The sequence below is a fragment of the Cyrtonyx montezumae genome, unplaced genomic scaffold, assembly GCF_038088225.1.
Source record: "Cyrtonyx montezumae isolate F1298 unplaced genomic scaffold, pur_monq_1.0 scaffold_6, whole genome shotgun sequence".
NCBI lineage: Eukaryota > Metazoa > Chordata > Aves > Galliformes > Odontophoridae > Cyrtonyx > Cyrtonyx montezumae.
In genome coordinates this window covers 6,715,413-6,732,513 of record NW_027072067.1, presented here as the reverse complement: position 1 = coordinate 6,732,513, position 17,101 = coordinate 6,715,413, and the positions used below count along the sequence as shown (strand labels likewise).

Sequence of the window (17,101 nt, the reverse complement as noted above, 5' to 3'; positions counted from 1 at the left end):
TCACACTTTGAATAATGCATCACATTCTTCATATCACCTCATATCACAATTCATGATGTTCTTCATATCACTGAATTTCTGTGTGAAGAACTTACACGTGTCCCAAGAGAAGAAAACAATCTGAAGTCTGAACAGTGCCTCAAAAAGGAATGGGGTTAGCTCACTGTATCTGAATACAATGCAACTCCAGCTGCAGTGGATGGAGAGTGCTCCATCAGCTGCACTGGGAACTTCACTGGGCTTTGGATAAAGCCTGCTGGGTAAGTATCACAGAAATATATTCACTGGTGGAGATCATTAATTCTCAGCAATTCTAACAAATTCTGGCTGTATGGAGCAGCTCTTTCTACCAATATCACAAAATGCAGAAGGCTGAAGAGAAAACAAAAGTTAAACCAAACCATTTAAAAAGTGGAGTACTGTGACATTTTATTTCATTTTTATCAGAACTACATGCTTGCTACCACTAGGAACAGACATTCCTCTTTATTTTTTTTTTTATTTTTCATTTTTCTTCCCCTCTTTTTAACCTACATTAAATGCCGACCTAAAGCTTGCTGTGCCTTGGAGATCTGGCTCAGGAGTTAACTGCATGAATTTTTATTTAAATAGATAAGCACTTAAGTTTGAAAATTAGACAAATACAAGCGAACAGGAAAATTAAATTACAAATTCAGTTCATACAAATATGTCTCATTCTAAGCACTAAATCCTGTTAATTAGCTCAGATCTTTAAAAAATTCTTAAAATACTTATGAAACATTATTTACAAAATATATAAATAAATCCCAGGGCACTTTTAAATTAACCAGTACAACAATAAAAAAGTCACCTTTTTGTACTGTGTGTACTAAAAATGTTCTTGTTTATTGATCATATCCCAGTTGGCAGTATAAAACATTTGTTCACTTACATTAAAATGGGTTCAAATAGAAGTAAGGAAGGTATTGGTTTCAAAAGAAAACAAAACAATATTACAAATGCTTAAAATCAGTGAGGCTCCTTAATGTTCTTCCCTGCACAGTTTTGCAGTCATTTTTAGAAGTCCCTTCTACAGTATTTGTCTGGTGAACAGGTCATCTCAAAATAGCAGAGACAAAGTTTTAGCAAAAGGAAATATTCAGTACGTTGCTCACACTTCACAAAGACCTTTTACCAGGAGGGAAAGGACAGCGAACGGAATGTCAGTGGCCAGCACAAGCCTTTACAACATTTAACTTAAGAGGCAGCATTTATAGAACTAATCACAGACTATACACATCCTGCACCGAACAGCAATCAAAAGGACTGGAAAATGTACATTTAGGAAAACAAGAGACCAATGGTTTTCCATTACCTTTGACAAAATTAATGCTTTTCTCCTTGTCTTTTTGTTTTTAAACCAGCATCAACACCACCAACAACTACAACTACCTTTTCCATTAACATAATATATGCCAGATAACTACTGTACGTGAGAAATGTACAATAAAAGGAGAGAAACCACTGAATTTCCTACGCAGACACATGAAAATATAAAGCCATACAGATTTCAAAGTGCCATGAATACCAAATTCAAGTGATGGTTTATAGCATGTACGAAAGAAACTAAATGGAACTTGCTCTACGGGTTGCTGAACCCTTCAGTGATATCTTCAGTTTCCCCTTTAGCTGCTTTGGCGAGAATTTCCATCCATTTCAGCTGCAGCTCTTCATCCTCTGCACTGAAATATAGAGTTTGCTGGGACTGGCAGAGCTTAAAAACATGCTTCATTTCAAACTTTTCACCAGAACCTGGAAAACTGACTTCGTATCCCGGCAGAGGAATTGGACGTGGACCCCGTCCATCCTAAAAGAAGAAGAAAGGGAAAGTGTAAAATTCCTGCAACGAATTCTGCTTGAAGACACTGCCCTACAGCCACAACACAGCCACCAGGCACGTGCTCACCCCCACCACCTCAGCATGATCAGTGATACTGTGCCACTACCACTGAGCCACCACGAGCCCCAGCACTGACTGTGGAGCATAGCAAAGAGGCAAGAGGTGATACTGACTGCTTAACTTAAAACAATAAAAGGGAATGGCTTTTCAGTTTATTCTTCTTATATTCTTCTTATTTAATAGATTCCCATTTGCAATAGGAATACAGCTCCAGCAGTGCAACTATTGGGGATTTTCACCTAAATCTACATAACCTACACATTTTCTTTTACTGAAAACCATTTCAGGTACAGGCAATCACATGCAGCTCCAAATAGCTGCATGCAGGCCCTCCGAACCCTGTGGGACATGTGAAAGTTTGGTTAAAGGTTGACAAGTACGTGGACCTCAACACAGAGCCACAAAGACAACTATGAGAAAAGAGACTTGGAAAAAAGAGAATTTCAAATTTTCTATCAATTGTTGAATCTTCTCAGAAGGTCTCGGGTTGTTTATGATCCCTCTCAGGTTTGCAATGGAAAGTCAAAGCTCGGATTTTCTGCTATCCTTTAAAAGCCAGATTAACTCACAGATGTAGGCAGCAATAACAGCTCTCTAACAGTCACATCCTGAACATAAAGCAACTCCTCTGCTAAGCTGTATGCATGTAGAGAACACGCAGCTTGTTTCACACGATGCCAGCACTTTCAATGTTAGGTCCAAAAGCTGAAGTCCAAACCAGACAGATACCAAACCTCTGAAAGGCGATGTTCTCTTCTTGCAGCTACATGTGTAGCAGCCTGCTCTAGTTCAACATCTGCATCAGAGCTGACAACATTCTCCCATCTCCCCATACTGAATACAGATGACTTAGTACATCTATAAGGGAGCCAGAGCCCTGAGAACAATAGCAATTAAAAATCTGTTTCTCTAACACTTAGGCTAAAGTAATGCGTGTCTCACAGCAGCTCACATCCATGCAAACAAAGACATGAACCAAAGGGGCATGAAGAAAACAGTGAAAAATGCACGTAAAAGATCTATTAAATTAATACAGGCTTCCTGATTTATGTGCTATTTCTTGTTGTTACACAAAAATGTCAGGGCCATATGCTTGAAGACCATGCATTATCTGAGGAGATTTAAAGGCACCTTCACATCAAACACTGAAGAATTCAGTTCCTCTTCTAAGTGCAACTCACTGTGTTTATCGGCATACAGTTTCAAGGTCCTGCATATTCAGAACTCAGCACATACTCAGTAGACTTCTGGAGTCACATCACATGTCTAAGTCCGATCTCTCCGCAGGACTGTGAACATCTCTGGATTTCTTCTGCCACTAAGCCCTTCTGCTCCTTCCTGGAGTCTCAGGGGCCATTCTGAACACACAAGAAATCCAGGCCCTTTAATGAACACACAAGTGGGATGTACAGGCCCTTCTGCTGGATCTCTCCAGAGATAAATGTCATATTCCATTTTAAGAGCCTAGGGGATATGGCTGCTTGAACTGCTTTTAAATATTTCCTAACAGGACACACCAGGGTTGCACAGTATCAGTATTTCATAAGAACAAAACAGAAAAGGGAAAGGAGAGCTTCCCTTTGGGGTAGATTTAAATCATTTTGCTGAGATTTTTTGCACAAAAATCTACTGGATATTTAATAACATCAGTACACTGTGCATTCACCTGACTCTACACAGCATAATAACATAAGAACTTTATTTATTTAGGTACTTAAAGCAGTTTATTTACCGTGCTATTACAATTATTGCAACACTCAGAAAACACAACGTTCAGTTCCTTTCTTTAGAAAGGTCTGTTCCAAGCACCCTCAATACACACAACCCTTCCAACACATCCCTTCGTATTGTGTAAGCCCTCTTACACAAATACACAGAGCACCAGTTACCCAGTGCTGGGACACACTCATTCATCTCCTCTACTTTCAGCAGGTGCAGAAAATCCCCTTGTTTTCTACCCTAGCTCCACTCCTTCCCTACTTATGACCTAAGCTGAAATTTGCACAAATCAGTGAAAGATTCTTCTGACTGGATCATGGACCAAGACATAAAGCTCTGCAGAACTGCAGGAAAAGGACAGGCTTTGTTTTGTGCAGAACCAATTAAAGTTTCAACAAGGTCAACAAATGACCCTCAAAAACCCTTCTTATTTATTAACCCTGAGCTCTACCAAAATCAGCTACTCCCTTATTCTCTAGGAGTAAACCACATTTACATGATAAACACAAGGGTTTTCTTAGGGGGTTATAAAGCACGATTTTCACTTGGGTCAAGCATCTGGCTATGCCAGATTTGTGCTCTGTATTTCTCCAAAATTACTTCTCTAGATAGCTGTGCTTCCTTAAGTCTGCATTCTCAATGCCACACAAGTTAGTGTCAGTGCCTTGCAGCCACCTGTCCACTTTACAGGGCAACAGTCAGCATCTGTGGAAAGAACCTCATTTCAGTAAAACCAGCCATCCTTAAGCTTGAGGTAGTTTTTGCTTACAAGCAAACTCCTATAATTCCACTTGGATAAACATGATGAACAGCTGCACAAATCCAGTCTTGGTCTGAGGACAGATAAAATTGGTATGATTTCCATATCTAAATAAACTGTGAATTTTATCCTCATGCATAAAGCCTTGTACAAAACTTAAACTGTGAACAGCCAGGAGATTAATTCATTCTCTTGGAACACGCATATAAAGCAAAAGAACATAGCTATTGCTTTTTTAAAGCTTGAGAGTCATTTTGCTATTTGCATGAAATCCCTTCTGCAGCGTGCAGAGCAAATACTGTCAGGGCCGCCATTAATGTACCAGAAGTTCCAGACTGTGTTTGGTTTATTCCTCCTTCCCAAGAGGCAACTTTCTTTTATCAAGATAATCCCACAACTTTCACAAATGCTCCTATGGTCACAGTTCATTTCACCAAGACCATTAATATCACTGTTGGCAATATTAATTCCAAAAGGTACCTCTTTGGGGGGGCTGTATTTCTCATGTATTTTGCATAAACTTGAACTGGTGAGAGCATTAGGATAATATTAAGGATTCACTTCATAACTTTTTCCCCTCGGTTGGATGCTGAAGGGAAGCTGAAGAAATTATGTGAATGGGAAAAGCAGTCCTTTGAAGAAAAGGCTCACTGATGTTGTTTATAGTCTCAGCCTGTTCTGCTGATGTCTGATAGTAAATCCAGGCTTGGCTGGTGAATGTAAAACAGATTAACCTTATCCTGTATACTTTCCTGCTGTTCTGTCGTGTAATATATCTCACATCTGAAATAGCCGAGGACACTAACCACAATATTCAACCATCATAAAATCAACAATCAAATGACAAAGGAACACTTTCCCCTAAAATATGGGATCTTACTAATTAAAATCAAAAGTGGCTCAAGATCAAGTTTGGCAGGACAGGGAGCAAAGAATACAGTATATGAAGTGAACAGTATATGAACTTCCTCCAGCTTTCAACTGTGGCTTTGCATGACTGGCAGAAGAGGGTCTAGGGGATTGAGCATCTTTCTGCATGTGCTAAATATAACTGTTTTATGTCCCTTGGGTTATTACTTATGCTGTCCTGAGACAATCAGCTGAGCACTAGGAGAAATTCTCTTTCTAGGTCACACCATGTAAGAGATGTTGGTTTCCTGCAACTTCTAGTTCCAGTCACCTTTAGATAACATACTGCTCCTGAGTAAGGAAGGCCAAAGAGTTTAAACCTCTCTCTCTCTCCTGTTCTTGCCTTCCTTGCCCAAGCTTGTCTGTAAGTTAGGATGAATTAATGTAGAACATGAGAGGTCTGGGAATGGATTTATCTTAATATCTGCTGCAGTCAGGACACTGATTCTTGGCCCTGACATCAGGCCTCACATCAATATTTGATGCTCTCCAAGGAGCAAAAGATATTCTGTCTCAGTTTGCATGGGATATAGGGCTTGCACTGGTGCTTTGCTGATGCATAATTTTCACATCAACTGAGAAGTTTCGCAGTAAATCTTTTCTCTCGGCTTTGCTTTTTAAAGCTTTTTTTGTTTCCCCTGACTGACTCCACAGAGATCTAAAGATTGGTTTTCTTGCATTAGTTTTAGTGTTCTGTCTGAGGCATTTTGCCTTTTCAACTTGTAATTTCAGTCAAGCATCTCCTGGTGACTAGAAGGGAAACCAGGCAGCTCACTGCCTGTGGGATTAATTGGAATTTTAGCCAGGGAGGGCTTTGAATTCCAGATGAAGTCAAGTGGGCTTTGTCTGGTGCTCAAATTCAGGCTTTCACAGTTTCTCAAGCACTACAACATTACACATACTCAGTCAAAACCAGAGGTGTGCTCTCTGACAAGAAGCAAAATGAATGCAGTTCTAAAGACAAGTACTTCTTGCTGAACATTTTCTATATGGTAAACTTTACTTCAAACAGCTTTATAAAATCACCAGTAGTATTTAGTTTTCAAATAATTCCCAGCTACATCCATACGAAGTGATGCTAATCAAAAGAAAACCCCTCCTATCATTAAAGTACAGCAGGAGAATAGTAGGCTGAATGTGGCCCCATTCCCTCTTCCATTCCATCCAGAAGATGGAACAAAGCCATATATAAATATGTCAAATGCCAAAAACAAAACTGGATGTGGGGGATCTCGTATCAGTGTTGTCACTTGACATCTTCAGGAATAAGGAAGCACGATTTGAATCTCTTTGAGTTTATGAATCTACTTACTTCTATCACAAACAAATGCTAGTTAACTTCAGCAGTTCACTGGAAAAAAAAAATAAAAACCTTCATGGATGTCATTTTACCTGACTAATTCCTTGCAGATACAAAACAAGAGGTTCGGTCTTGGGGATGGTCACCCACATTTTGTACCAAGTCTTCCCTTTTTCAAGGAACTGGAGGTAGCTGCTGAAGAGACCGTTTTCAGGTGCTAATAAACTTTGCTTCTGGATGAAGAAAAAAAAGAGAACTGTTTCTATCATGTTTACAGAGCAAAAATACTTAAAATGCTTAGTTTTCCAGAGTCAAACAATACTGAAGGGCATATGCTGTACAGACCATAACCAAAACAAAGTTTAATCATCATTATGTACTATCAAGAAATAGCAGAATTACATGTAAAGAGGCAAAGGCTAAACTGTTGTTCCCGGAGGGCAGGAAGTTAAATGCCACTTCCACGGAGTAAATTGAGAATGACAATTAAGATGATGCAGCTAGTTTCTTGCTTAGCGAAGTAGACTGGGAGATGATTTCAAATTAATGAAAAATGTGCCTCAGCATGAGTGGGTCTCCTTTGTATGTAAGGGACGGTGCTGCTGAGAGTCTGTACAGAACACAGCTCTAGTATCACTGGTAAAGGAGCACAAGCCTAGAAATAAGAAATAATTATTGCTTGGAACCCGCCCTGTAGAGTGCCAGTCTTCCACAACCCACTTTCATAATCCACTTCACTGCACAGCCAACAGTGATCACACTTTACATATCTGAATTGAGTATTTTGGGAAAGGAGAGAGCAAAATAAAAAAAGCTGGTGCCTCTCCAGATTTTAGAATTACTGTGTAGTCAGTGTATTTGGTTCATTCTTTCAGAAGCAGCACACCTCTGCTCTGTGCTTGCTTTAGATTATTGTTGCAGGAGAGACAGGAAATGTTTGCAATTTGGAATAAAAACTGCATGCAAACACTTGTGTTTCTGTCATTCACACCTTCTCAGCACTGGTATTAACAGACAGCCTCGTGCTTGGCTGCAGAGACATAAGCCAAGTCAGTGAGCTCTATGGCAAAAAATAAAAATAAAATCAGAAGAAATGTCTGTCTTTTGATAGAAAGCAAAGCAAAAGAAAATCCTAGTTCACATCAGGCTTTGCACATAAGTCTCCCAAGGATTTCTGCTAATAACATTTGAAAAGTGGCAGTCTCCTCAGATGCTATTAGGTTTGTTAAGAGAGTTTCACGTAAATAGGAGGGAAAGAAAAAGCCTGTCTCTGACCTTTCTTTTTTATATCCATATTTTCTTGCATTTTACCTGATCCTCTGAAGACTTAGCACAAGGCTAGAAGCATGAGCATATAATGGAAAAATGAGTCTTTCTCCTTGGGTTTTTACAGCTTTCTGCTGTAATCTGTCTTCTGAAGTAAAGCCATAGGTCACATTTCACTGGTTTGCTTTTTGGCTTTTCAGATTAACATAGCTCACTGCTGAGCAGGTGTAGGTTTTCACTTCACTGGCAAGCAGCTCCACTGAAACAGTACTGGAAAATTTATAAAGAGATACCACAGACTATATTGAGGGATATAAAGTGTTCTTCATCTGTAGGCACAGCTATTTCATATACATGAAGTTTTTGATGGTGTAAAGCTCTGGATCCAGAATCTTCTCTGTGGAGATGTGAGTTTAAGGAAGGTCAACATGCGTTTGTAGCTCTACTTTGTACTTCTGAGATTCTAGGTGCACTGGGGAGCACAAAGCTGAAAAAGTATCTGAGTAGTAGAGTGCAATTTGGCACACGGTGGTAGTTTTTACCAGTGTGGTGACCTCCTAGACATTTAGTAGCCTGGAAATAAATAGGACATTCTGGGAAGTATGGGGGCAAGGACCAAGGTGGCTTTATTGAAGCAAGTATTCAGTGCAAAAGTTCTGGATGTGCACCAATAGGTTTGTATTCCTTGCATAAAATTGAGCTCTTCTCCATGTAGGTTGCTTCTCCTGAGGAAGTATAACAAGGCTGAAAGGTAGCCTGGAGGCTGTAAGGAGGCTTCAACAAACAGTCTTTTCAGAGCTTCATGTTTTTCAGCACAGGCCACAACTGTTTGCTGACTTTCTATGCAGTATTCAAGCCATGTTAGCACGTGTCAGTACATCACGGGAAGGATGGTGCACAGAGTTAAGATCTACTGCTGTTTCAGTAGCTCTTTCTGGAACCTGATACACTCTCAGAAGAAAAGCTTCTGTGGGTTCACTTTCAATTGAAATGAACGACCCCTTTTATGCATGCAGTGACATCTGGCTGTAATTCAAAGGTAAAATAAATAACAATCTTTTCTTCAAGACGATCCATGAAATGCATTGCACGTAATGGTACTCACAGCTCTTCCCGTAGGCTAAAAAAAGGATTGGTAAGAGAAGGTCCAGTTACTGCATCAGTTTGCCAATATGTTTCTCATCCTCATAAAAGTAAAGGTAAGTTGTACTGCTATCATGGTATAAAAGCTTGGTGGCATCTGTAGCAACTGTGAAGCAACAGCTCACGCAGTAGAACTTGCAGACATTGCATCCCGGAGAAAACAGTCTGCATTCTAGCAGGGTTAAGAACATTTCAGTTAATCCTGAGAGTCTTTCAAAAAGGATCCAATGTTTTTGCATCATCAAGTAAGAAAATGATGTTCCAGTGATATTCTGGCAGGAGTGCAAAAGAACCCCAAATCTTTTTTGCCAAGTTCCACCAACGGTTACTGTGAGAAGCTCAAGGTTGGAAACGCATCGTAACAAGAAACAGGCAGAAGTTTTTCCTGCCTTTTCTTCCTTTGAAAGCTGAAGCTTATCTGCAAAACCTGTTTGCATCCCTATACAATAAACATTCAATGGGGAACACCCCCACTAACAAACAGCATTCTGTTTGCACAAACATTCAAATGTCACTGTAGAAAACAACAAAGTAACCAAGCAATTGGATTTAAGTAAATGCATTTGAATAAATATTAACAGTAGTAACGGTAACCAACACAAGGGCAGCTATCACACCAGAAGTTTCTTAGCTGAACATCTTACCTCTGCAGCTTGTCTTTTCTTCTGTTCTCCTACTGCTTCCACTCCAGGGCTGCACGGGCTTACTGGTAGCTGCAGAAAACACTCTTTACACACTCGATTGTGACGACTATTATCGGCAAGTGGTTTAAACTCGGAGCACTTTGCACAGATCACCTGTATCAGAAGGACAGTGCTGCTGCATCAGTCATTATTAAAACCCCAAAAACTATTGTAAATATAAAATAAAGCTATCAATCTACAATACTTATTTTATTTACTTCCATTAAGAATTAACATTTTTGTGATCCCGTCCCAAGAAACCCATTAAGGAAAACATATGCCTCTTGGGAAATACTTTATGACTGAGTTAAAAAGAGCTTAGGTTTACAAAGCAATTAGTGCTTTACAGTGCCAATCATAAGACAGCACTGGAGTGAAGGTGGCTGGCACCTTCTCATCAGTAGGCAGTTCAGCCTGAAAGAACTGAGGCATCCAAAATTACCAACCATTTTATGAACACAGCCCAATATAATACGCATTACAATTTTTGTCTGATGCCAAATTAACAGCTTTTGATTCCAAGAGCACACAAGGAAACATCAGTCCCACAAAATCGGTGCCTGCAAAGAGTGATGGATCTGCAGCTCTGCAACTTGCTTCCAGACTTAAATCTACTACTTGCTTTTGCACAGCTGCTCCAAGGAGAGAAACTGTCCCCCAGGGTGCAATACAAGGGCAGTCAGATGGATTCAACATCTATTCAGAAATTACTGTATAATAATACACCACAAATGCCCTTCGGTTATAAGTATATGTTATTATATGCTTCAGTGCCACGCTGTAAGAAGGTAACTGCTTTAATTCAGCAAGCGTTAAGTGCAGAGCCGTTCTGCCAAGTTATATAAACAAAAGCAAGCTGGCATTTTTAGAAACATGATAGTCTTTCCTTGAGGCAATTTAACTTCTTTCATTTGCTGCTACTGCCGTGTCAGAAAACATTGCATAACCAACAACTATTTAACAATAAATTATTAATGATGTAATTCTTATCATCTCTCTCCATAGGGGAAAATTGCTATTTCCTTTCTTAAATAATACTCAGTTTTACAGGGGGACGTTTTAAACATACAGAAACATTTTATGATTTTAGCTGTTACTGAAAACAAAACAACAACAGCAACAAAAATGGAACACTGAAAATCCCAGCTGTAGTGTAAAGATGTCTCCTCCACAGTCGTTTTGTTTCGACTGCTGAGACTGAGTATTTTAAACATCTTAGCTATGCATTTACATCTCCTTCCAGCCAAAGAGTTATCTCCACTTCCCAAATGAATATTGGTATTTAAATAACATTACTCTGTACTCGTCACATCAGAAACATTGAACCGTGAAGCTCAAGTCACAGAAGGGAGGTTTCAAGTCACATTACAGAAATCAACCTCATCTTGACTATGGATGCCACTTCGAGAAAAACCTGAGAATTAAGCTGTCAGGGAATGGTGCTGGGAAATGGTGGATAAGTGCCCTCAGTAACCTGGCCCCGCACCTCCAGCACTGATTTTCTCAAACTTTCCAAGCACTTTGGAATCAAGCAACTCTTGGCAATTCTGCTTTAGGAAAAGAAGAGACCATTCATCTTAAATATTGCATATTCAGTTGTTCATCCTAGAAAGGGCTAGCAGGAAGCATGGCCATTTTGTTTCTGCAAATGGTGGGCAACCCATATAACCCCAAGATATATGCATGTTTCCAGAGAATGCACCACCTTTTCTTTTAAGTCACTGATACAGTGTGTGTCTGTAAAACAGCACAGATTATGTCACTTGAAAACAGCAGCAGACATTTGCTCTTTTCTGCCCCACTTCTGAGGCAGTAAAGCAAGTGGAGAGATCTACTCCATCAGTGACCTGCCGAAACAACTTATTTTAGTTCCTGCACTGAAAAAAACAAAAATTATCTTCTATGCTCTCTGCAAAAGAAACTAAAAGCTTCAGTGCATTCTGAAACTTACTGCTCCACACTGCTTGCAGTGGTGCCGCCGCTTAGTGATAGAGTTAAAGCTCTCACTGCAGCTCTTGCAAGCCTGTTTCTCCTTGTCCCGCTTGGACTTGGAAGATTTCCTACAGGAATCACTCTGAAATGAAAAATACAATTGTATCAAGAACAAAATACATATCACCACGTAATTCACAGAGCTCTCACACTGAGAGAGCAAAAATCCTCTTTGGGTTTCACAGTATTCAAGTAATTCTAGAAAAGAATTCAATGTTAACTCTGCTAACGACCAAAGGCTAAGGTGGAAGTGCTGCTTCAGCCACTGGGCTCCTGGTGTGTTACGTGGTGTTACGTGACTACTGATCACTAGGACTAATTCTCCATGGCCAGCATGACACCACTCCTGCATCTTGCAGACTCTCTGAGCCTCTGCCCTGATGTTCCCTGGGTACAGAAGAAAACACAGAATCTTTCTGCAGAGCTATTCCAATCACCCTGGCTTGTAATGGGGACAAAACCACAACTAATTACTTCTAATTGACTGTATCTTTTTGTTTTTACTACATCTACTACAGCAGCTATTGCAGTGTTTCAAACTTTCATACAACACATGAGATGTTTTGTGATTCAGCTTGGTGAAGCACAGTCAGATGGGACTGTCAATTCAGGAAAATCACTATACCCTCATATACACACACATTAATTGTTCAGCCATGCAAAATGCCTGCAAATCCAACACACGCACAAGCAGAGCGAAGAATTTCACTTTTCTTGTAAAGATCCAGAAGTAACCAGTACAACATTGAATTACAACAACTGAACAATGCCTTGGATGACTCACTGGCAAAAACGTTCCCTTTAGACACTGTTAGAGCTCTCCAAGTAAGGCACATAAGGCAACTTGATCTTCTTTTACTGACAAAGAGCAATCTATGGTGTAATGCTTTTTATTTGTATCTCAGAAGTTGGCCAGCCTTCATCTGTTCTTACTCCAATTTTGATGATAGTGCTATTTAATTTTTTATGAGACTGCTTTTCCTTCTACTGACTAGGAACAGATTCCCCTTAAGTTGTTCGATGACTTATCATCAGCACTGCATCACTGGCAAATGCTATTTTCTCCTCTTCTTAAAAGTCAGCACTTGAACTCAGAATAAAAAGCCTTTTGATTCTTATGTTAACAACAATTTCATCCATGTTACTAGAAGTGAAAGAGCATAAATGAAGTCAGCATTTAAACTTGTGAGCAGTTACTATAAGATAACCCTGAAGAATACCAACCCAAAATCAGCTTTTGGCTTTCAATTGATACCTTCACATGCCAGCACAGGAAAAATGCTGAAGCTCCTCTAATATGAACTGAGCAAACTGCTTATGTGAAAATTGGTTTACTTGATTTGAACTTCAACAGGAATAACCATCAGCACATCTATGCATGTTTCTGTAACACATAAATGACTGCAGTTGAATATTTCCTTCCATGGACCTCACATTTGATTTCTCATCAACGTCAAACATTCTGGACAGTGTTCACTTACAGAAATATATGACCCATGTATTTGACAAAGGAAAGAAAGCTGAAAAGCTATTATATTAGGTCTGGTTTATGTTATGACAGCTATGCATTGGGTTTTTACTTCAGACAGATTCTAATTTGTGCCGTAGCATACAGCAAGCTTCTGATACAAATTTCACTAATCAAAAAAGGCCCTGCATGAAGAGCACCCTAGGTGTTTGATAAATAACACCACATTAACAATTCTCAACACTGTGACAATATGGCAAGAATACAGGAGTTTGAAACATTGCTACTGCAGCTGCAAGAAAGATAATAAAAATGAAAATGTATTTTCTTTACAACCTGACTAATTCAAATGAGCAATTCCAGAAGAAAAACATACTGAATACAACTTATTTAACTGCTGACACTGGGAAAGAAGTGAGATGTCCTTTGCCTTCAATTCCTGTGGAAAGAAAGAGACCCTGCTGCACAGGCAGCTGGCCATCCCACCCAGTGATGGCTCAGGAAGTTGATGCCACCACATTCTCTAACTACACAGCATCTGAAAAGAGAGGTTTCTTGTAGTGGAACAGTGAAATGCACTGTAATTCATGAACCCCCTTAGTCAAAACTCACTTTGTATCTGAGTCATTTGTTACTCAAACGACATTATTTACTGTTGATGTGTGTTGAGAGGGAAACTAAAGCAAAGCAGGCCTAGCCCCAGCTGGACTCTCTTGGTACTAATGTACTTGAATAATCATTGGATTTGTCTTTCGTGGTGTCCTGTTATGAAGTCAGTGAAAAAAAAAACACATGAAATCTGTTGTGAGCCAGGATCTAAACCAACTTCTTCTGTCCTGGGCTGTATTGGTCACTCATTCGCATTCAACTCTCTAAACCTAGGCAAACGCTTTCTGGTGGGAAAACAGTATTTACTCCAGAGATAGGTACAACTCACATCTAGGACTGTAATGTTTGCAATGTCAAGGCCTGTGGCTGAAGTGCTTATGAAAGCAGACATCAAATCCTTAGTAGAAGCGGAGAAGAAACACTAGAGAGTCCAATAGGAACAGCAAGAAATGCCATGGGCTCAGCAGACAATGTTCAGTTGTTTATTATTTGCAGTGTATTTCAGTTTGTTCCAACAGTCAGCCTCAATGCTGCACACACAACATACACACAGGCTGATGAAGCTCATGTGGGCAGATACACGGGCACCAAAGGTGTTACCCATCTTTTTTTCTCATATGCTTATACAGCTACGTATTTCCAGCTACAATTTACACATTTGCAGACACCCATAGTGGGAAAGAATATCATCAGGTACTTCCGGAAATGCTGAATATATGTGAGAAATTTATTTAAATTACTTTGTATATTCCACACTTCTGTAATATAACAGAAGTGTTACGCTCGTTTCTCTATATGCCAACGTCATACATGCAAGACAGTCCTCCAATGGGTTGTACCCTCCTTGTGCAAACAAGAAGTTTAGTATTCAGCCATATAAACTGCTAGCAGTGCACTGCAGCAAACAGCCACCACATATTGTACAACAAGCAGACCACAACTTCTGCATTGCTTTTATTGCCTGATTACGATAGCATGCAACACTTAAGGAAACACCAGCACATTCTTCAATAGACTCAGCAAAGCCACAGGAAGGAGGTATCAGTTTGCTGACCACCACTACCACCAAGTGGTTTGCAAGTGGAAGCTATGAAGCTTGGAATGTACTTGCTCTGAAAGTCACTGTAATGTTTCTTTTAAAGGGATGTCATCATTAAAAATTAATGCTTTCTAAAACTGTGACTTAATCTGAATTCATTGCTAGTGCTGACATGATCCATATTTTATTTTATTTTTTTTAGTTTTGAGATGTCGATTAACTCAACTTGTATCTTTATTTCAGGAATTAAAACTTTCTTTAAATATGCAACTTAACAAAAATGGCTTAATGTGTCACAATGCACAATGCAAATCACTGACACAAATATCTGTAATGAATCAGACAGATCTAAATACACATTCTCTAAATACAACTAAAATTTGTTTTTCCCAAAGAAACTTTAGACCAACAGAAGTGTTGGTGTGTTTTTTACCTCTCTACAGCAACCACAACTCAATCAACAGGGCCGCTAATTGTAAAACCGTCCATAAATAAATAAAAAATGCTTGCTGAAAATGTGAAGTGAAAACAAATAATAAATAGCAATGGGTACACTAATGAGTACACTTCCTTCTAATAAACTCTTGCTAGCACAGGTCAGGTTGCTGGCTTGTGTAAAAGTGTTTCACTGGTAGTTTGTAAACTGAAGCAGTAGGTCACAGCCTTGGAGAGAGATTTAGAGCAGCTCCAGGCTAATACATAATATCCTATAGCATGTCTCATTAGTTGTGTTGGTTGTTTTTCTTGTTGTTTCTGTGTTTCTCTGTGAACTTCAGCTGACCCTAAGCATTTCCTGATAACCTATTATTCTCCAAAAATATTTTAGAAGGGGGAGATACGAACACTAAAATAAATAAAATAAAAACTAATGTTTTCTAAAACCACAAATTAATCTGAATTCATTGCTCATTTTGACATGAACCATATATTTTTTTCTTTTAGCTATTATTCGCTGAAAATATTTTAGAAGGGAGAGATACGAACACACACACACACAAGAAAAAGACCTTATTGAGGACTCAATCCTCTTTTTGAAGCAGTGCTTATCTGACTCACAAGCAATCACAGATATTTTAAGAGCAAAATGAGAAATATTTTTTTCTAAGTATACGTCCTCGCCTTTGCAGCAGCCAATCACTGGAAGGCCAGAGATGTACGAAGGCACTATCAAGTACTCCTCAGTATTGGCAGAGATACAGAAGGCATGCTATAAAAGAAATCCTCATCAAAATTTGGTTCTGAAGGTGGAATTCTGACTTGCACAAAATGACAGTTAACCAGTCTGACTTCCTTTTGCTCCTCTCCCCACAAGCATTCAGTATAGCTCCCCTTCAGAACTTAAAGAACACACCACAACCCTACAGCATTAACAATCAGCATCCCTCAAGCATCCCCCGAGGTTCACTGCTGGTGCAGCACACACCCAGAAAAGGAGGATCTCCACTCCCTGATGGTGCAAAGCCCTGCGAATAGCTGGGAGTATAACTCAGGCAGGAAGTTAAGGACAGCACAGCTGCATCAGCCAACAGTGGAATATAAACCAATACCCTGAAACATCTCTGATTTTTTTTCCCGACAGAAAAGAAACATAAAACATCCCACACTACTGAAGTATTAGCTTTGAGTTACTTACCCCTCCAAACGCACCACTGTCTGCTCCTGGCATCGATTCCACAGAGCTCGTACTCGCTATCTGAGGGAAACACAGCGACACGCAACAACTTGAATACGGGCATTCTAAAAATCACAATTTCACTAGCAGAAGCACTGCCAGCTCTCCTATCTCAGGGATATCACTCAGCTCTCTAGAGCATTTCTTGCCACATACTATGAGCCTCCACTCTTCTGAGATCACGCAGCAGTAAAACAGGTCCCTTTCTTTGGAATATTTTTATATATTTAAAAACAACAACAACAGTTTTCCTTGAAATGCTGCAGATGAAAATGAAGTGCAGAGAAACGAGTGTCCCCTTTCTATAGGAACTAAGCCACAAAAGGATCCGAAGCTTCCCGTAAAGATATCTTTAAAAGATCTCAGCAGCAGTAATCTCACTGGTGACCAACTGGCAATGACACTGAATTATTTCCCTCTTGACACGTGGGACTTTGCTACCATTCCTCTTGCATGAATTGTAGAAGTGCCCATACTGAAAGTCTCACTGGATTGCAGTTAGGCAGACTACATAAGAATACACAGTAACCATAAAAAAAACAGAAAATGCAGAGAGAAGAGAGAGCAAGGGAGTGACAGAGCCATGCTCCTTTCCACGGGCTGTGGGTGGGGTTTTTTTT

The 17,101-nt window shown here is 39.6% G+C and overlaps 1 protein-coding gene across 3 annotated transcripts in view; it reads right to left on the bottom strand.

Moving 5' to 3' along the window:
* Positions 1-399: 399 nt before the first annotated feature.
* The window catches only part of FGD3 (FYVE, RhoGEF and PH domain containing 3), a 98,275-nt gene continuing 81,573 nt past the window's right edge, over positions 400-17,101 (bottom strand). For 2 of the 3 annotated variants that reach the window (XM_065749770.1, XM_065749771.1), the window contains exons 15-19: positions 16,443-16,502; positions 11,653-11,775; positions 9,663-9,815; positions 6,702-6,842; positions 400-1,828 (exon numbers count right to left, since the gene is read on the bottom strand). In XM_065749770.1, coding sequence (XP_065605842.1) covers positions 1,604-1,828; positions 6,702-6,842; positions 9,663-9,815; positions 11,653-11,775; positions 16,443-16,502 — 702 coding nt within the window. In that variant the 3' untranslated portion in view covers positions 400-1,603. Of the gene's footprint in view, positions 1,829-6,701; positions 6,843-7,920; positions 8,902-9,662; positions 9,816-11,652; positions 11,776-16,442; positions 16,503-17,101 lie in introns of those variants that run through there. The other variant, XR_010622999.1, reaches the window with a different exon arrangement.